Genomic DNA, 22,059 nt, shown 5'->3' on the forward strand with positions numbered 1-22,059 from the left:
ATATTATATTATATTATATTATATTATATTATATTATATTATATTATATATGATATTATATTATATACTAAAACTATACCATAGAAAGAGAAAGGATACAGACAGAAGGCTAAATAAGATTGATAATAAAAACCCATGACAGACTCAGAGAGTCTGACACAGGTGACTGTGATTTGTCATGAAATAAAACAATTCACATGCTGGGTAAACAATTCTGCAACTCACATTCCAGAGCAGCAAAATATGGAGAAGCTGAAGCTTCTCATCTTCCCAAGAGAAGAAATCCTGGCAAAGGGATTTTTCATAAAATATCACGGTGACATTCTCGCATTTATTTCCAGGGAAAGAAAGGTTGAATGAACTGCTAAGTTGTAAAAAGATAGCCAGGGGTTAATATATCATGTTTTCCTTTGGGATTTGCATGTTCCTTATCTGAAGTGCTGTGCTTTGTTGCAGGGAGAAAACCTGCTGTTTGCAAGGGCTTAAATGTATGAGTAATACAGCTGTTTTCCCACTAATCCGGTTAGAGGCTTTGATAGCAGCGAGCTGGAGATGATGGGGGCAGCAATTCCATCCCAGCACGTCGTGATTTAGTGACTTGGTTTCAGATGTTGACACAGAGAGTGTAATTTGTTTGTGATTCTGGCTAGTGGGCAGGAGAAATGTATTTCAAATCTGCAGAGGTGCAGAAAACCACACAAAGGAGAAACCTCCCTTACAGCAACAGATGTGTTAAAGGTCAGGAGCTGCTGTACTTTTGTAATTCATATAGCCTTTGTGAAAATCCAAACTAGTATTTACTGCTTAGGAACTGGAAATTAAATGTCAAGAGCATATGAGATAGAACAGAATCATATTCTGGGAAAACTGAAAGCTCATCTCCTGCTTTTGTGCAGTTCTGCACATTGGGTAAACTCAGAGGGAAGGTTATTTCTACATAAGTTGATTTCAAAGAAAAAACTGTGCACCCAGCCTATGATATCATTGTTGGGGATAAAAAACAATCTGTGGATGATGCACCTCTCTTCCCACTGATTTTTAATAGCAGTTTTTCATGGAATTCCACAGGTCAGTGTTTGCAAATGTGTTTACTTTGTCTCTCTTACTCCTAACCTGGTAAAATCTTTATGCCTTCCTAATTAAAATGTTTAAATATGCTAACAGAGAGAAAATAAAGATTTTAAATATCTTTTCAATATATCAAAGGGCTCCTTTCCCCTTCTGCTACATGAACTGCATTCTGCAGTTCATATTGCACCTATATTATCTTAAATACAGGCAGTTATTCTTTCCTTCTGGGAACTACTTTCTTAAGTTTATTTTAAAAATTAAATAACATGTCGTGGGTGGAAACCTTAGCCTGAAGTCCTACTGGAGGGAGGAGGATGGTAGATTCCAGAGGCAGATATCATGTCATGCTTATAATCTCTTTGCTAGAAACTTTAGGTTTGTAGGAGTATACCTCTGTTTGGTTGGCAAAAACTTGAAGAGTTTTATTTTAAAATAAATTAAACTTTGTTTCTTTTATAATTTCAAAGTAATGTTTTTTGTGGGCCTGAAATTAAATTACATACCTGGATGGTATGACAGATTTTTGCACTCTTTTTGACTTTTGAACCAGAAAAGTTCAGTGCTGCTTAGTGTTTCCAAACAACATCACTACTTGAGGGAGAAATTAAACATGATCATGGTATCAGTGGAACTGAAGTATTTCTGTTGGTGGATCTAGAGGAAATGAGAAGGACTCCTTTATGAAGGTTTCTGCCAATGTACTTTGGTTCTAAATTTCTCATATTCCTTAATGGACAATACTAAGGAGAAATTTTGAAGATGCCTGCCATTTTTCATTATTAGACAAATAAAAAACTAGATAGACAATCAGAATTATAATATGTCTGCATAAGAGCCTCTCTTAGTGATTTAATCCTGAAGCATTCCAGGTAATGAATCACAGTAGCTGCAATTAATTGTGCAGGCTCCTCAACATCATAGCTGTGTGAGGCAACAAACAGATACAAGTAATTCTATTTTTTTTTGGTCGGGGGACATTGTTTGGTGTTTTTTACTAGTCACTGAAAAGTGGTAGAAAGGCAAGTTCATGTCTAAGTGTTGAGCTTCCTGATTGTCATGATTTGAGATTCGAATCTGAGCACCTATTGGTTTGACCACAGCATCCCAAAAACCTGACTTCCTCTCAAACCATGACACTGATTCTCTTAACAGCAACCCATCTAGCTGACCTTTCAGTTTCTCTTAAATTGAATGTTTCATTTTCAAGAAAAGGGGAGCAATGATAGCTGCAGATAAACACATTTTGGGAGCAATGTTCCTTAATGGAAAATCATTAGCATTCCTTAATGGTAGGTCATTATCCTTCATCTTCCATTTTCAAGCAGCAAGTGAATTAAAGGTGTTTTTTTCATACAGATATATTTAAGAAGCACTGTAGGTGCAGGATTAAAAAAGCTTAGAGAAGTTATGATCAAAATCTAGTATTGAATTTCTACCTTGCTAATAATTACAGGAAGGGAAAGGCTATGTATCTATGGAAATAAATGTAGGGGAAATATATCTGCAGGACAGGTCTAGCAAATGTAATGAAGGTGAGTATTCTGCAAATGAAATTGGAGAAAATTTGGAAATTATGAAAAGCAAGGGATTATTAAGAAGTTGGAAAGATTTATTTTTAGCAGCAGGAATTACAGTAGTATAAACAGCGTCATGGAATATTTAACTTCTTGTAGAATTATTTTTTTTTTACCTTCTGTCTAAAAGGAAAGTCAAGAAAGGAGTCAGTGAAATCAAATCTGCTAGAAGTCTTTCAGGGGGAAAGTTGAGAGGGCTGGAGTTGAGAGGAAGATTAGGGTAGAGGGAATATTATATTAGCAGACTTTTTTGAAATGAGATTGGATACAGTGGGACCCTGATCCTCAGGAAAGCAAATTACACAGTTTTTTTTGAAGAAAAAGAGAAAGTGAGGGATCACTAGGACTCGATCTTCTTGCAGTCTTTATCCAACATGATGACATAGAAATGCTTGTACAGCTTCAGTGACATGGCTGGAGACAACTTTTTATCTGAATAGTGAATGGGTTGATGGCTCACTTTCTCTCCTGGAAGGCAAATTATAAATGTTTGAACTCAGATTTTTACTGTATGACTCCTTTGTTGTGGCTGGATGCTGTTACACATATGTGGAACATATCAGTAATTTATTACAAAAATGATTGGCTCAGATATTGTGAAAAATATTGCAGGTTTCTTCTCTGAGGACTGAAAGTGTTTTACAGGTGATTGCTTGGCTCTGGAAAGCCTCTTCTCACACACCTGAGTGCATCATCTGATAAGCTGAGTTTGAGGCATGCTCTCAAATTTGAGCTTTTTTTTGGTTGTTCTAGGGTACAGAACTAAATAATGGAATGTCTGATGTCATCACAGATGAGGAGTGCTGTTGCTGGGGAAACTCTTTTATCCATAGGTTTTCAAACCTGTCAGGTAAAAACACTTCAAAAAGCACTTGTTTAAGCCAGATAAATTTGAATGGCATATAACCAGTTAAAATGCCTTTAAAATTCCAAGGAGAGATTCTTGTTGTCTTCATATTAATATTTAAAGCCTTTCTGGAAGATGCACTTTAAGCAAACATCTACCACTAAATGTCTTTGTTATGGTTTATTGAAGAACCAAGGGAATGTTAATGACCCGTGGTAGGTGGCTGGTGAGACAGTATTCAAGAGGATACATTGGAGTGTCTCATTGCCCCTTTTAGCCTCAAATCAAGACTATGTAAAGATTTTGGTTGGTTGTTTTTCTTTTTTTGTTTCTTTGTTTTGTCCTGCAAACTTAAATGTTTGTCCCAAGTAGTTGTTCATCATCTACCCTTGTTATGAGTGGACTGGCAAGTACTTAATGACCCTTGTTTGGTACAAATACCAAAATAGTAAATATTGCAAAGCTTTCATTATTGCAAACAGGGAACACATACCAATTCCTTTTTTTTTCTCTGTCTACTTAACAGTTTTTCCATGTCTATCTAGCAAAAGACAAGCTCAGTAGTTAAGCTTTCTCTTATCCTTAGTGTAAGTAAAAATTTCTTGTTAGTTTCATTTCAACAAGCCCTAGAATATTGTCTGTGCAATAAGACCAAGTGGCAAATACTCACATACAGCAGACAAACCAGACTGGTCTATGGCAGAGAGGTGAAAATGAAGGGCTACTTTTCCATCCCAGTGATAATATTCCTTGTGGTACTTGTTGCATTTCTTCTGGAATATCTGGTTTAAAATAATAATGTCAATGTTTAAAAACCAATATAACATAAAAATCATGTCAGTTCTTTTCTCTCTGAGAATTACAGCTCAGACCAGGACCATCTCCAGAAGCCAAGTTGCCACATTCACCTCTGAACTGTGCACAAGCTACTGAGCCTTTGTAGCACTACAGATCCCACACAGAAGTTACTCATGTTTTTATTCAAAGACCATCTGGACATACCTGATATATTGCTATAGAATTTAGAAAGAAAGAATCTGTTTCAACCATTTTCCTCTTAATTCCTCATTTAAACTAAGCCTTACATAGCTACAAATAAACTTGACAAACCTTTAGAAGCTATTTTTTTCTTTTAGAATTACAAAAATAATAACCAAGCCATCTAAATTCTGGAATTTATTTGTTTATTCATCTATTATTTTACTTGCTAGGGGAAGCATATCATGCCAGATTCAACACCCCAAGGGAGCTGAGGCTGCTGCAGCTCTGTGCCATGTATCCTACCAAATGACTTCCTAACTGGCCCAATATACATGGAGCACATGTATATACACATACATACAGAACATTTATATATGTCTACATGGCACACACACACACATATATCTGTATATCTATATGTAAATCAGGCCATCCCCACAGGTAACACAAGCAAATGTAAAACATTGATGTGAGCACACATACAAGTGTCACTATTAGAGACCTCTAGGACCAGCACCTCTGTTTTACACAACTTTTTCATCTCCAAACCAACTAAATCCATCTCCTTATTCTATTTAAGGCTTCTTATCTTAAATATTCCATACTAAACCCTGTGCAAACCTGAAATGCAATTTATAGTGTTAACTGTAACTTTAGCTTGCTGTGGAAGGAAAATGTTCAAAATGGGTATAAGATATGGGTATAAGATGGGTAAAAGACATGGAAAGATTCAGAAAAGGAATAGTACAAATTTAAAAACAAGATCTGTTTCATTTTGTATCTGTCACAAAGCGTTTTTTTAGGGAATAGTGTGCTTGAGTTCATGAAGAGCCAAAGGGAGTGGAAATTAGAAGCTCAAATTCTACATTAGGATGTCAGGAGCAGGAATGTTGCTGGGAACTGTACATTTATTACTGTACCATATAGCTGACAGCTCCAGATGACTAGAAAAGTCACCTCCATTCCTAGTTTGAGGTATTGCTTTGGGCATCAATACACATTTTTATTGTCTCCTCTTACAGCTGTCAAATGTCAGGGAGTCAGACTTCTAACAACACATGGCATGGGGGTCTGTGGTTTCCAGAATAAATCTGAACTCTCTATTAGTAGTATTTGAAATGAGTAGTATATAAAAAGTAGTATTTAAAATGTGTAGTTTAGTGGTATATAAAATTATTTGATAACTCTACCTTATGGTTCCACTGGCAAATAAATCTGTTGGCTCCTTCTAGTTCTTAATTTTGAGCCAACCACAAATCTTACTAAAGAGGCCCCTGCTTTGTCAGACATACCATTGATCTTGGGATGTTTTATGGCATGTCAGATGCTGGACCAAAAATGCATTTCTGAGTCAGCTTTCCAACTAGAAGACTATTATCAGGAAGCACTGTGACAATATCATCAAAAATTTGTATGGGAGAATGGCTTCTTGAATAAACTCATTCCTTACCAGTTCAGAAGGGGCTGGGCTGGTTTTAATGATTCTTCCGGAGAAAGATGACTCACCATGTTAGTGAAGAAAGGAGAAAATGCAGGCTGTCCTGAAGTTTTGAGACAAAGTGGAGACTATTTGTTCTGTGATCCACCTTTTAAAAACATACTTCCTATAACAGCCATCTGTTTGTTAGGTAATAATTATGTGTGGCAGTGTCTTAGTTTGGAGTTAATCTAAGGGATTTCCAAACTTTGGCAAAGCATGAATGAAATACTGATTGGGTTCTCAAGTCTCCTGCTTCCAAGCCTCACACTTTTCCCTCCTGTCTCTCACTTCCTGCCTTAGCAGCATCTCCCATGTCAGCACTGTGCTGCTCCTCACTGCTCTGGAAATCCAGGCACCTGCCCAGCCAGGCCCAGGGCTCTGCCCTGGAAGGGGAGCAGGCACATGGCAGTCAGGATGTGAGAATGCAGAGGTGATCCTGCAGCCCCCTGCTGTCCCTCTGCCCCGTGAGCTGATGCTAAAATGCTAAAATATGTATCTGTCTTGTAACTTTTGCACCAGTTAAACATTCATCTTCATACCCTGAGGAGTACCCTCACATATCAGGATAATCTATAGATAACAATTCAATATTTAAAACTTTCTCTCTGATGGCCAGTGAGGGGACATGAGGAATGTCAGGGAAGTTCAGTGTGGACATTGGGAAAAGGTTTTTCCAGAGGGTGGTCTGGCACTGGAACAGGCTCCCTGGGAGCTGGTCATTACTCCAAGCCTGTCAGAGTTCAAGGAGTGTTTGGACAATGCTCTTAGTCCTGTGGTTTAGTGTTTGGTAGTCCTGCATGGAGCAGGGAGTTAGGCTGGATGATCCTATGGATCCCTTCCAGATTGATGTATTCTCATGATTCATCTTTTTAGCAAGGGTGCTTCATGTTTGAAACAACTTCAATTTGACTGAATAAAGATTGTCCCTGTCAATTGATAACAAGAAAATGTCTACAGAATAATTTTCTAGGAAGTTTCTTCCTGTTACAGCTCTCTTCCCCAGAGGATCTGGGGAGCAGTGCCATGGAGGGGAGGCTGCAGGGCTGCAGCACTACAGCAGTGCTGTACTTTAGATCAGCCAGCTTTCCCTGGGAGATGATGAGGTTTACAGTACTGAATGTTTCAGTAGAAGTCAGAAACACATGATTTCAGGTAAATAATACATGCTAACGTAGCCACAGCAGCATAAAAAGACCATAAATTTCATCTTGCTAAGCAAATTCATCTTAGAGCCTGCACTGATGTTCTGTGCTGTAGCTGAGATTGGCAGTGCAGCATCACACTTTATGGTCTGAACATTAATCATGGGGTACTTAGTGGGAGCTTTGCACTGATTTATTTGCAGATAACAATATTGGTTATAAAGGTTAAAAAAGCTGACTGAGAGCACACTTTGGCCTTGTATTTGGCACACTTTGGTCTTTTCCCTAGTATTTATCCTATGTTATTCTGCAATAATTTTTCAATAGCTTTTTATTGATCTAACAGTTTTATTGTTATGGAATTCTGCTAATTCTGGTGTATGATGAGCAGGTACACATTTAACAGTGAAAAGAAATATGATACATTTTAAATCTCAGGGAATGCCAGTAGTGCAAATTGGCATATAATCCTAATATTGTTTAATTGATACTTGAAATACAATTTAAGAAATGCAGGTGGCTTCTCAGTACTTGAATAAGTTTCTTATATATTCTCTACCATGTATCTGTAGGATTGTACTGAAGACTGTCTGTACATAAGTCATAGAATAAAAGAAATAAGTTATTCTATAGCAAGATATGAATGGTGAACTTTGACATCACATACTATTTTCTCTCATGTCAAATTACGAACCATTATTGCTTGAACTACCTCAGATTTTTGGTGTACTGAGAATTTACATGGGAATAAAACTTGGCAAATTGCCTTCATACTATTCTCTAAATGGGCTCTGATAAATATTTATAATGTCTTCCCATTGCTCAAATACAGATTTTAACTGGCCTTATTCAAGATTCAGTTATTCTTGGGATTAACCCTGAAATCCTATTACCAAGCCTAAAGCAGCAGGGAAAAAAAAAAGAAACAAAAAAAAAAAGGGAAAGAAAATGACAAAGCCGGATTTAGCTACAAAAGGAAAGCCTGGTGAAATCAGATCTATTTCACTGTTGCTCATTTAATACAAATGGATACAACTGGGTCACCAAGCTGGTTTAGCCACGAGGTAGAAGTAGCATAACAACAAACCTCAGCAGATTGAAAGTCAACAGCAGTAGTATGAATAAGTCTTTAGCAAAGTCAGTATATTTTCCTCAACTTTCAGTTTTCCTGGAATGATGTTATTGACTTATTAATCAATTAGGATTTTAGTATTTCAAAATTTATTTTATTTCTATAGCGAGTTTACCTGTAGAAATTACTGCCTGGTTCAAGTTTTTATTATTTTCTATAAAGGATAAACATTTATGAATATTTAAAAATGCACCAATTTCATGTAGTTTAAGTCAGGTTCTCATTTCATGTCAGAAATTGTTGAAAAGGGAGATCTTCCTAGGGTTTTGTTGGTTTTTGGGTTTTGGGGTTTTTTGTTTGGTTTATGTTATTTTTGTTTGCTTTAGTTTTGGGTTTGGGTTGTTTGGTTGGTTGATTTTTGGGGCTTGGTTTGTTGGTTTTTTTTTTTTTTTTAGTGTGTGTGTGTTTTTGCGGGGGTTTTTTGTTTGTTTGTTTGTTTGGGGGTTTTTTGTTTGTTTTATTAATTACTTACAATGCAATTCCAGGAGATTCTGATTAAACATGGTATGTTAAATCAATAGATGTCAGTAAACAAACTGACAGAAAAGGGAGGCAGCAGGTAATGATAATTGGGAAAATCTGAAGTTTTACAAAGACCTGGTACTACATAGTTTATGGTATCACTTCTTCAGATTTTGGAGGCACAGAAGAACATTTAGAAAGTAGGCTGGTTTACAGCTTTTCCATGATTTTCATCCTCCTAGAGTTGGGACCTCTTGTGTTCAAGATGTGGAAATTTTCCTTTAAGGAGGAAGTTTAGATTTTAATATTTGTGATTTTTCAATCATTTAGGACATGAGTATTTTTATTGTTTTAGTTGAAATGAAATTTTTGTGCTAGTTACAGAAAACAGCAATGTCCTATACCCAAAAACGTAAAATTCCACATTTCACGGTACTGATAAGACCAATTCAACTCCTTTTGTTTTAGTGCCATCTAGTGACTAAAACTTGAAAACTTTTTGTTCCGATTGAGATTTATTGGCGTTTGGTTTTGCATTTTGCAGTAATGAGATGCTTTACAGAAGATTTTGTTATTTTCAAACTGAATTACAGAGTTCATGAGAAATTCTGATACTTTCTTTCTTAATTTCTGATGCTTTCTCCAGGGTTGTTGGTTTCTTTTCACCCCCCCTTCTTTTGCCTTGTGCTGCCCTCTTAATGAAAACACCAGTCTGTAGGGTCTTGTTATTCATTCTTTGATCTGCATATCCATCAAGTGGAACAGATATAGGAAATAAATCAATATTTCTGTTTTAATTCCCTTGAATTCCCTAATAACCTCGTGTTGTGGTAGCAATTTTAATAATATTATTAGAAGGATTTCCAGGTTGAGATTGTAGAAAAGAGGAGGCTTTTAGCAATGCATTCTGGAATTAGAAGAGGTTTTCAGAATTACAATCTCCTATCTTCTGTAAGTTCAGCTCTTGGGGCACTTGGATTGCAGAGGTCCATGTGGCTGGAGGAGCCCACAGCTCAGTGGAACTACCCAAGGAAGGGGAAAGGTCTCAGGCATTGAAATCTTTTGCTGCACTTCTGTATAATTTTTCAGGTTTTTTCACTTGGTTTTCACAAGCTGATTCTTTTCTGAATCAGAAGATAAAGCCCTCATAGGGCTGTCAGATTAGTATTTCTGTGTCAGACTTTCTCCAGAATGACAAAGTTCAAGTGGCATTAGGCTCAAAGCCCTTCCTTTGGACTTTCATGTAAAGTTGATGGTTGATTTTTCATGTTGGTTTTTATGTTGGTTTTCTTGTCTTTCAGGTTATTGAGCTGCCCCATATATGGCCAAAGACTGCACTGGTGGTCTGAGGTCAATGAGGTTGGGTTCTCTTGAGACTTTTTATGCCCCAGTAGCAGGCTTAGTTATTCCTGCCCAAACCTGTGAGGAGAAGGTCTCGATTTCCTCAGAACAGACAATTTTTCTGGGACATCCCAGAGGTGGAGAACGCAATAGGATATAAATAAATTGGGTAGTGAGAAATAGTCCAGTGGAAACTGCATCTAAATCCTATACCTTGCAGGTATAATTACAAGACAGATTTAATCATATTAATACTTCATAAAGCTTTAAATTAGAAAGCTCAAGGTTATCCTGTTTTCCATGATTTACAACTGTTTTGCTGCAAGCCTCTCTTATTTTAGCTTAGATAAGGAAAAAGCTTTTCATATACTTGAAAAAATAGAAGCTGTTATTGGTGGTGACAGACTCTATAGGGTGGCTTTACATTTGAACAATTGAATGGTTTGCCTCTAAATGTCATATTTTGTTTTGTAAATGAATCACTGAGCCCACGGCATCATAAAAAAAATCCATTTATTTCCTTTTTTCCAATAGCACTTTTGTTGCATATGTTTATATTTACTGCAATAATTAGGGGGAATGCCAGGCTGATAAATACCCAATTGGCATTTTTCACATAGGTACACTGAGAGTACTTTGTTCAATAAAGTATGGGTTGTAATTACCTAAATTTTACACTTTTGATAGGATTTGATTTTGTAAGAACGTGGACTTTTTGAAACAGCATCTAGATATTGAGAGCTTACATGGTCTTTCTTCAGCTGATTGTGTTTTCAAGAACACTTGTGAACTGAAATAAGCATTATTTTGGTACTTAGGGGTCAGACAATGTCCAGTAATCAGTAAAGGCTTACAGCAGCTTTTTTGGCTTGTAAATTAAGATGTGTACATTTTTATGCATCTTAATATGCAAAAAAAAATAGTGCCACTATTGTTATTATGTTTCATATGAGCATAACTAAAAGCTGGCTCAGTTTGGCTAATTCTTAAGTTTTGAATGGTCCTGGTGTTTGGCACATGTGGAAACTCCATTTTAAGGATGTTCTGGTTTACAGCGGAAATCCTTCCATTACTTCAATACTTTCCTGGAGTTCAGATTAATTACATTCACCCCTGAATTTTCTTTCCCTCTTCATCAGCATTTCATCAGTCAGATCTGAACTTTGCCTTCATCTCCTGGCAAACAGGGGAATGTTCATTCTGGAGGATTGCTGTTCCATCTAGTGATTCCTTCATCGAATCACAAACTCTGCTCATCTGCCTTTCTGACTGGCATTAACATTAATGTTGACTGATCTCTCTGCAAACAGCTGGCTCATACATTTGCTTAATTAAATTAGAGCATTTGCAGACTTTGGTTGATGTAACTCTCCGTGCTAAAAATGTGTCATTTCTCTCCTTCATTTCACATCAGCATTTGTGCATCTACAGATGCAGATGCTTTGTTTTGACCCTTTGTTCATATTGCAGAGTGTGTGAGCACAATGCAATGCATTTAATGTGTGTAAGTGCAGTGCAGCAGTTTCCTTGTCAGCTGTCTGCACAGTTTGAAACCAGTATTCCTTAAAATATTTTAAAAACCATTTCTATAGCCATAATTACCAATCCATGTGCTGGAAACGTCCTGACCTCCTTAGAAATAATTATCCTGATGTATTTGCAGGACTCCTAGCAAGTGACTTAGATTGGCAGTTTAATGTTAGTGGGATTCCAGGGAGAAATTTTCTCTTGTCACTAAATTCTCTCTTAAATATCTAAACTGCTGTTTTCTATAGCCAAGACAAGGCATGTAAAGGCCATAGGATTGAACTTATGATTTCTTTTACATTAAGTCAATAAACAATTTCAATATAATATCACTAGTGAAGCAAAGGAGTGTTTTCATAATATTTTTTCAGATGAAATTGACATTAGTAAGGCAGAGCTGCCTGTTAGGTTATGGGCATTTTTTTTTTTTTTTTACTTTCCAGATACAATTTGTGTACTTTTACCCCAACTCACAATTTGAATTGGTTTTCAGACCTTGTCATTATAAAATTACTTTATGTCTGTAATTTTCCCATCATGGCTATAAATTTAGGTTGAGGCAAACTGAAATAATTCCACAGCACAATGACTGTTTTCATTTCCACATGGTTTATGTTTCCAATAATCATTAGGTGATTTACTGGTTACTTCTATAAGAAACTTTTTTTGGAAGCACCATCGAATGTGTCAGAGTTTTGTATCAGAGTGAACTGGTTACAATTGTGTGATCATCTCATGGTTTTGCTTAAGCAAAACAGGCTGGGTGGTTTTGGTCCCAAAAACATTCATTTTTGGGCAATAGAGAATACACTAAGAACATACAGTTCTTAATGTTCATACCCCTTAATCACATGAATTGAAATACTAGGCATTATTAAAAATGGTTCAATATTATCAACTCTTTTATCCTTTTAAGTTTTGTTTGTTGGAAGTGTTGTGCAGTTGCAGGTTGGTATTTGCTGCTGAAAGCACTTCTCTCTCTCTGTACTTTGTGCCTGGTAATCAGTGATTTATTTTAGATGTGTAAGTAGTTGAGCATTTGTTGAAACCTCTGACCTTTTTACCTTTTATCTACAGAACACTATTGAACTAGCTAGCAGTAGCTAGATTTAAGCCAAGGAGGCTTGATTTTTTAGTTATTTTAAGGCTTTGCACCAGGTTGACAGCATAAAATTACATTTATGTTTACTTTCACAGAACATCCATAATCAGGAAGAGGCATAATAATCTGCTTTCAGTTGAAATGTAAATTGTGAGGTCTGTATTTTAGTATACATGAATATATGTATATTGATACAGAGACAAATTTAAAAGCATCCTTAAACTGATTTCCATTTGTGCAGACAACATTTTGCACCTAAATTTCTGTGTCTGTTTTTACATAATGGCAGAATATCATATAAATCACTTTTCAGGGAGTAGTCTTTATGGATATGTGAGTAAGACAGTAGAAGTATGTGTTTTCTCAAGACACAATTTTCCATTGCTATCATCAGTATTCTGATGTTTGCAGCTGTACTCTCCTGTGCTTCCAAGAGTGTATTTTGTTTTCCATAATTTATATATACCAATTGAGTTTGATCTCTAAGTTACATTTAAAAACACTAAACTAACTCATGCAATATGGAAGTCACCTGATAACTCAACCAATATTTTTCAGGGCATTAAAAAAGGTAAAATATATCTTTTCTATGTTTTTTTTTCCTAATTTCCACAAGTCTGCATTTCTAAGTTTTATTTCTTTATATAAACTTGAAGCAAAATTTGTGTGACTTTTTCAACTATAGTAGATTTTTTGGTTTACCACAGAGTGAAGCATCAAATACTTGTTTTTTAAAATATTTAGATTCATTTTGGATTCCCCAGTCACTACTGGTTGCTCTCAGTGTAGTGAAAATGAAAATCTAGGTTTGACATTCTTCATCTCACAAAGATCCAGAAAACATAAATCTTTACTGCTACATTACACAGCAAAGAAAATTAACTGTCTTTAATACTATTTCTCTTTATTTTGCAGTTTAATAATAATGCTCAGAATGTCAGTTGCTTTAATCATCTTGTCCAAGCTAATGTGAGGAACAAGAAGAAACTGAAAGAAGCTGTCTATAAAATCTCTGCTAAAGGAATTACAGATTACAAGAAAGGCTTTAGCTATGCTTTTGAACAGCTGCTGAATGTAAGTATTTCAGTAAGATCTCTCTGCTGTCAAGTGAAGGAAAACTGGAATGTTCAGCAGGCCACTGCATGCTCCTTCATTGTGTAACTGAGTGGTAGAAGTGCAAACCTATATTTAGCAAGTAAATTTATCCCAGCAATGTTTTTTTTCACTGCAGGTTTCCCAGCAGGTTGCTAAGACTTTGGAATTAATTTTGTTTCAATCTGTTGTACAGTTTTACTTCATTCATTCAGCTGGTTTTTCATTTAGCATGTGATTCACAGTTGACACATACTTGTGGTAGTGCTTGACTTGCAGTTAATTTTAAAATGGAAAGATCTGTGTTACTGTGTTATTATTTCAATTTTACCACAGCATCTCCTAGCAATGCTTAGTTAACTTACAATTTCAAACTTATTAGAAGTCAAAAATACCTTACCATGATTTGAGCAAGATGGGGGGGGAAATTAATTACTTAATAGAGGAATACTAGGCACCTGATGATGCCTAAAGCATGGTGTTCACTCACTGAGACTATTTAATTCTCTTCTCTTTCTCATGTATAAAAATAATAATTTCCTCAGAACTTAAATGCATTGTTTCCATTTTCTAAATACACTGCACTTCCTAACCAGCCACAAGCTGTTTGAATAGCAGTGTTTCCCATTTATAGCAAATGTAGTAAATTTTAAATGGATCATGTAGTTTAAATAAATAGTTCTGCTTCTCACCTTCCTGAAGGAGGCATATTATATCTTAAACCTTTGTGGATTGCAGAAGTTTATGGATATATACTCATCCTCTTCAAATCTGCTTAGCAGGAAGAGTAAAGGGCTGGTGATGGGGTCAGGCCAAGGCTCTGGTGACAAGACAATATAATATGGTGGTATAATACAGGTTTAAATAAATAATAAAAAAATATGTTTTGGGATAGTTTCCAGTTGTATATTTATGCATTTAAATAGTCCAATTGCTTTAAGGTCCAAATAAATCAAGTATTTCTCAAATTTTCAAAATAATTTTGTGGGTACTGTTTCTGAATGACAATTATTTCAAACAATTTTCCAGTATACCAAGTTAATGCTTGGTACCATGAAAAAATTGCTTTTTGATGTGTTTTTAAATGGAAATAGACACTCAAGTTTTTGCAGCGTAATAATTCATGTGACTAACAACAATCTGGATTCCATAAGTTTTATCCAGCTTTTTAATATTATTATTGTTACATTAAGGTGCTTCTTTGAAAATCATAATACTTCAGCTTCAGCAGTTCAGGAGGATTTTTTTCCCTCATACTGTAATATCTATGGTTTCTTAAAGACAAATTAGTGAAAAATACATTCCTGAACTGTCATGTCACAAAACATAATTGTAACCTGCCACTTACAGGGTTAATTTTAAAGATGTGAAACTTGTTTAAAACAGAAGCAATTTTAGATGCAGTATAAAATAAATCATGTCTTGCTTCCCTGTTTGGGAAAAAAAAAAAAATAAGGTCTGTATCAAATAGAAGAGAGAGCCAAAAATAATACATAGCTCAATTTCTCTCTTACTCTTTTGTGGTTATAGTTAGGAATCTGTTTCTTGTCCTGGGGAAGCTCCTGTATAGACAACACATTCCCATTCAGCTGTGGCTCATTGGACTGCTAAGGCAAACTGTTCAGAAAAATGATGAAATTACAGCATCAGATTTTCACAATCTGTAATGGGTTCACTCCCTGAGCCAGTATCTCAATTTGAGACCAAAAGAGGTTTGGGGGGAGGAAGATGTGTTATAAATTCCTTAAAGATCATCTGGTTGCAGCACCCCTGCCATGGACAGGGGCATCATTCACTAGGCCAGGCTGCTCAGAGCCCTATTCAGCCTGGCCTTAAACAGTTCCAGGGATGGGGTAATATCATAGGATTTGAATTTATTCATGTTCAGGTTTCCAATAATGTTTGGGGCTAAAATCTTGGATATTTTTTCTGTGACACTACTGTCTTTAGTGTCAAAAACAATGTAGTGTAAGTCATGTCCTTCTCTAAATATGAGGAGATGAGAGAAAACTGCTTTTTCCTTATACTCATATGCTAAGTGAGTCTCAGAAAAGTCCTGCTTTAGTCAGTGGAAGCAAAGCCTAGCTTATTTCCATTTGCTTCTTTCAAAATCCCTAGAAAAGTTCCAGAATATGAGCAAGTTTTGGTCCCCTTTGTCTCTCTGATCTTATTTTAGTCTATATATTAAATCACTTTAGATGTAGGTGAATTTCTTTATTTATGAGGTATCCAACCCTGCTTTTATTACTTTTTTAATATCGAGAGAATTGCAGCCCAAAGCAGTATCTTGCAAGTTATATATCATGAGCCAAAAATGGTCATAAATTATTTAATCCCAACTGAAACACAGTGTGCTGATGAGGCTGGAGGGAAGGTATTGATTTCAGCCAACCTTTATATGTTGCTACATGTGAGGGAATCTGGGCTAAATTCTTTGGGCTGGATTTTTTTCTTTTTTTTTTTTTTTTTTTTCACTAATTATTAGATTTGAAAGTAGTAATAGTAAGAAAAGAAGTAATTCTTCACTGAATATTGAGCAGGAATTAGACCAATGAGTAGAATGTAAAGTGGCAGAGGGGAGTGGGATCATCACACCTGACCAGGCTGGTGACAGTCCCTTTGTAACCACAAAGAGTAAAGCAGGGGGAACTGGGGGCTTTGGAAGGACAGCTCTCCTGTTTATCTTCCTGACTCTAGAGGAAATTCAAAGAGCAAAACCGAGGCTCGTGGAAGAAGCTGGATTTGTTTCTCTGGATCTCCAAGGGTTTTACTCAGTCACATCCAGCTACTCAGGAGTACCAGGGTACCATTTGTATGCAGCACAAAGGGCAAGGAATGGCTGCAAAAGCAATAAGCAATTTGCTTAGTCTAGAGTCTTTAACTTTCAGAGAATAAAAAGGAGCCAAAATTCATGCTCACCTCTATTGATCTGGCTGTGGAACAATGTTGTTATTTCTTTGCAAAATGCACTGCCTTTTTCTCAGGGGCTTTACTAGTTACTTTGATGAATTAGGAGTCAGAGGGGCTTCTTCTTAATTCTATTTCAGGCTTGCTCTCCAGAAATAATGGAACATGCTCCATTTTTCAGCTCTAAGATGCAACATAATTGGAAAAGTAGGTGATGGAGAGATTTTAATATTCTAGGTGGCCATATCTAATATGTATTATATTGTATATATTAGATATTGTATATCTAATATATACAATATATTATGTAAACCTTATTCTTAAATGCTTTTCTAAAGATTAGCTATTCACTTTAGAGTATTAATAATTTTAAGAACAATGGGAAAGAATTAAAGATTTGGAAGATGAAGCTCAATTTAAGGATATATGACAAAAATATTTTGAAGGGTACAAGGTGGCTATCCTGTAGGATGCTTAAATTAAGAGATTTTTTATTCAAGCTGTCACAGCGAGCTGGAAAGTTTTTGTGAATAGGAGTCCAACAGAAAAAAAAAACCCAACATATTCAGTAATTCATTACATTTCCATTGTTTCCCAGTTTCCACAAGGAAAGTAAAGATAAGGGAAAAAATGTAAGGATGAGAAAAGAGAAAAAACATTTAGAAGATCCCCAGTGTGCAAGTGTCATGCAGAACATGTGATGAGGAGCACTGTGGGGCTGATGTGATGGGGATGAGCCAAAGAGCTCTCCTTGTGTTTGTGGAGGTGACAGGAGCCACCAAATCCCCATTCCACTCTTGGGCCAGATCTGAAGTGACTCATATTGAAATATCATGGAAGAGAAAAGTGGCTTTGGTTTATTTTATTTTATTTTTTGTTTAGTAGGAGGTATTGAATGAAACTCTAAAATATTTATGTTTTGACATTACATTGTTAAAGTAGTAAGTGTGTAGCTATAAAAGCCATCAGATATAACAGTTGTTATTCTTTGTAGCCTGAAATATAAAAACTCTTCTGTTTGTATCTCCTACAGCACAGTGTCTCCAGAGCTAACTGCAATAAGATTATTATGCTGTTTACAGATGGTGGTGAAGAAAGAGCACAAGAAATTTTCCACAAATATAATGAAGATAAAAAAGTAAGTGATATATGAAAAAATTTACTGTATGAAATAGAGTATAAATGTATAACAGCATAAATGTATAAAGTACTTTAAAAAACCTTATTGCTGTTGATCTTTAGGACACTAAAATCTTTTTCAATCTATAATATTTATTTGAAAAATCATAAAATATATGTAATTTTTTACACTTTGTGACTCATTGGTCTCAAGTGATGCAGAAGTGTACTGTAAACCATAAAGAACTCAACTTTCTATTGACCATTTTCTTGCATTGGTGTAATCCCTGAGTTATTCAGCAGAAAGATAGGTAGTTAAATGACAGGATATATATGACATATATGTGCATCTCTGTCTCCTCACTGCAAATATCTTCTATGTGCTTTTATTGTTTGCCAGGCAAAGGCAAATGAGAACTCAATGTTAGAATCTGAATTTGAATAGATTTGGGCTGGAACAAACCCACATTTTTCCCAGTGAGGCTAATTATACCTTTGAATGTCTTAGCAAGAAGTGGGATGGCTTTCTGTTGATGAAATTTGATCTGTGGTTAAAGCAGAATTATGGGTTTGACATAGAATCCCTGGATGAGTTTTCTTGTTTAGATAAAATTGGATTATTAGCTGTGCTGGTTTAGGGTTTAATTTTTGAATCTAATCAAATTTCTGGTCTGGCTTTTGCATACTTAAAGATTTAAAAATGCAGGAATGTGTGCATGAAATATAGCAGCTTATAAAGTTGTTTCCTATTAAATTTTAGTAAACTATTATTTTAGAAACTATTATTATTATTACTATTATTATTATTATTATTTAGTAAACTATTATTTTAGAAACTATTTTATTTTAGAAACTATTACTATTTATTATTATTAGAAGATTAATCACACTCTAAATAGAAATGGAATATGAGCTGGATTCACACTGCAACTAAGCATTTACCTTTTCCATGCCTGGGGTTGTGCCTACAACTGTGGGTTTTGTGAGTTACTTTTTGTTTTGTATTCAAAAAAAGCAGCTAAAAGTTAGAATGTGATTCATGAAGGTGCTTCAACAGCTGCCATGGATGTACATGCACAAAGCAGTGGAAGGATTTCCTTGGAAATCTTCATATGTTTGACTTAATCCTTTCAAAAGTAGAGCTGGAAATGCAGTGCTCAATTTGTGTCTTGCCCAGTGATTCAATCACTGACCTTGAATAATCATTTTGTGGCTGTTTTGCAGTAGTGCTTGCCACAGAATGCTATGGTGGGGTTTAGTTAATCTCTGTGTCTGAGTTGAAAGTACCTTTTAAACTGGCAAATAGAAGAGAGAATGGAAGTCATAGCCATGTGTGATGCACAGGGCTGTACTCTGAAAATAAACACAGAGGTTCCTCTTCAGATTTGGAGAGTAGTAGATAGATAGTGGTAGCTTTTATCACATTCCAACAACAGCCATCAGCTATTGGAAATACCCCCATAAGGGAGAAGATGAATGATTCATTTCTTTTTTTTTTCATTTTATTTGCTGTGTTAGGAGGAAAGTGTAGTAAAATATTCAATCGAAACAACAGACTTGGAGGGCTGAGATTTGTGATCTTAATCACAGAATGCCTGATGGTTGATTACTCTGTGAAGTATAGAAAATGAAATGTAGGATTTACTAATTTTAAATGGTGATTTTATTACATCATTTAATACTGTAAATGTTCACTGCCAAGGGTTGGGGTGGTTTTATGTACAATGTTATATATAAAACACTATACACAGTCACTTTCTTGTTACCTCTTTTGAAAGAAATTTTGGGGGTTTCATTGCATACAGGAAATGAATAATGGTAATAATGCTCACTGTGTCTCTGTATGTTATCATACATCAATTAATGCATTGCCATTGCAATGCAAGGAATGTTTTCTACACTTGTTCATGGTCTATGCACCTACAAGTTCATATCTTAGTAAACTTCCATTTTGTCCTTGTCTAATGAAGCACTGGGTTGCTAGATATCAGTCCTTACTGGTTTTCTCCAAGGTGACATTGGAATTGCAGTACCAAGTTTATGCAGGTGGAATTTGAAGAACCATTTGCTTTCCCCTTATCTCTTCCAATCAGTTACAATCCTTGTAGTGTTGAAGGGAAATTTATGGCTGGAGAACACCTAATGAGACTGCACCAGTGAATTCTTTTTCAGAAGTCACAGTTAAATCTCCCAACATCTTTCATAACATTCTAATATTATTAAAATAATCCTTATACAAAATATGCTTGTGATTATGCTCTCCTTAGTAAGGCTACACATGATCCCAGAATGATGACATTTTGTTTGACAGCTCTTTTGTTGTTGCCTCTGTATGTAACTTAATGTTACTTCATTATCACTAGAGAATAGCATAATTGGTGGACTCATTCCAACATGAAAAATGCACATACACTTTTAATCTTGCTAAGTCATAATCACAAGTATTGTGTTACCTTCTCAGATTGCAGAGTAGGCTGCTTTCTTATATTAAGTGATGAGATTTTAAAGAGATGTGGGTGTAGTTTCTGTTGTCTTTATTGCAGTTATTTTATAAATTAGTTCATAAATATCCAGTGAATTTCAGACCTTGTTGATATTTATCATTTGCAGAGGGACTATTCAATATAAGGTGTTAAAAAGTTTTCTGTGTTTTACACTAGAAGCAGTTCATGGTATAAATATGTATCAGCATATGTATCTTCTTGCCTGCTCTGCATTTATTAGACCTCTTGTCTTTGTGGTTTTGGATAAGGCATATAAAAGATAAATCTTTATTCTCTTATGTCACATTCAGTCACTTAGCACCACTGAGTTGTAAACTTGCTTTCTTTTCCTTATACTAGCAAAAGAGCATTTCTTCAAATCTCTTAATCCTTGTTTCCATCTTCCTGATGTTAAATTGCTTCAGCTCTATAAGTATTTTCTTTTTCATGACAGTTAATTTGTAAATCCATGCCATGGAAGAAGCTTGAGTTTCAGCCCATCAAGTAACATGATTTAGTACACTTGTTTGCAGGGTCCTTGGTGCAACCCTGAAGTTAAGGGAAATAATTCAATAAACACTTGAAAACTACTAAAAGAGAGCCTAGAATCTAGAAGCTGAAAAGTAGTCCTTTTAAATTCAAAATTTTAATCTGTTTGAAATAGCATACAGATATATTTTAAATAGTTTTCTGTCTGTATAAATAATTTACAGTGTGAATAAGAGGGTTATTATAAAATTTATGTAACACAGATTTGGGGAGGAACACTTATCTGTGTGAAGAGGAAAATCACAGTTGTGTTTCACCTTTGCATGCCTTTTTCCCTTTATAAAGCCAGATTTTATTGTCACATATTGCAACTACATGCTGAGCCTGATATTTAAAAACTGGCATGTTTACCTTTATGGTGACATTTGGGGCACTCACATTAGATGTGTAAAATACCACACATGCTTTAAATTTCAGGAATGAGGGTGCTAAATTTCATTTTATTTGCACTCCTCCTACAGATGGCTTCACTGAAGATAGCAATAGAAATTTAATTGAAATGTATGCCCTGTAGGCGTTTATCGTGAGAATTTTGGATCCAGGTTGAAAATAGAAAACCACAGATCTCTGGGGCAAGTTTTCCCCTTGGAATCTGTTTGGAAAGATTGCTCAACTTATGTGAGTAGGAAAAGACCTTAAACACACCTCATGCACTTTTAGTTGTTTGAAGTTTGGTAGAATGGCAGAGGTTTGTGTGGGTTGGATGAACTGATTAGTCTGACCCTTCAGGTGGGAGCAGAACTGTAAATTGGGTCTTATGTTCCATTCTCACAGAATCATCTTCCATAATTAATACAACCTCATTTTTTGTAGATTTTTCTGACAGTATCATTTGAGAACAAATGATGTGAACAGAAGTTTTCCAACAGCTCAGTTCCATTAAGAATATCTGTATGTGATGGGCACAGAATTGCTGCTGTGGTAGACATCCCATGGGAGAAGGCTCCAGCTTGCTGGAGCTCTCCTGGGAAGCTGAGAGCTGCCACTGACTTCTTCCAAATGGGACACATTCAGCATGTCAATAGAGTGATGGAATGAAATATTTATGAGAGAGAGCTTGAAAAACTTTCATTAAAAAAAAAAAAAGCCTCCTACTGTCATTACCAGTGGAAGGAACCACTTTCTTTTTTTTTTTGTTTTTTTGTTTTTTTGTTTTTTTTTTTTTTTTTTTTTTTTGTTTCAATCCATTAGTGCGTTACTGCAAATCAATAAAACTTAAAACTAAAATCAAATTATTTTAATTTAGGCAG

The 22,059-nt window shown here is 35.5% G+C and overlaps 1 protein-coding gene across 4 annotated transcripts in view; it reads left to right on the forward strand.

Annotated features, from left to right (window-relative positions):
• Positions 1-22,059, forward strand: part of CACNA2D1 (calcium voltage-gated channel auxiliary subunit alpha2delta 1) — a 359,850-nt gene that overhangs the window by 265,114 nt on the left and 72,677 nt on the right. For all 4 annotated transcript variants that reach the window (XM_050986216.1, XM_030237746.2, XM_050986223.1 and 1 more), the window contains exons 11-12: positions 13,575-13,733; positions 17,692-17,796. In XM_050986216.1, coding sequence (XP_050842173.1) covers positions 13,575-13,733; positions 17,692-17,796 — 264 coding nt within the window. The remainder of the gene's footprint in view (positions 1-13,574; positions 13,734-17,691; positions 17,797-22,059) is intronic.

Source organism: Serinus canaria, chromosome 1A, assembly GCF_022539315.1.
Source record: "Serinus canaria isolate serCan28SL12 chromosome 1A, serCan2020, whole genome shotgun sequence".
Taxonomy (NCBI): domain Eukaryota; kingdom Metazoa; phylum Chordata; class Aves; order Passeriformes; family Fringillidae; genus Serinus; species Serinus canaria.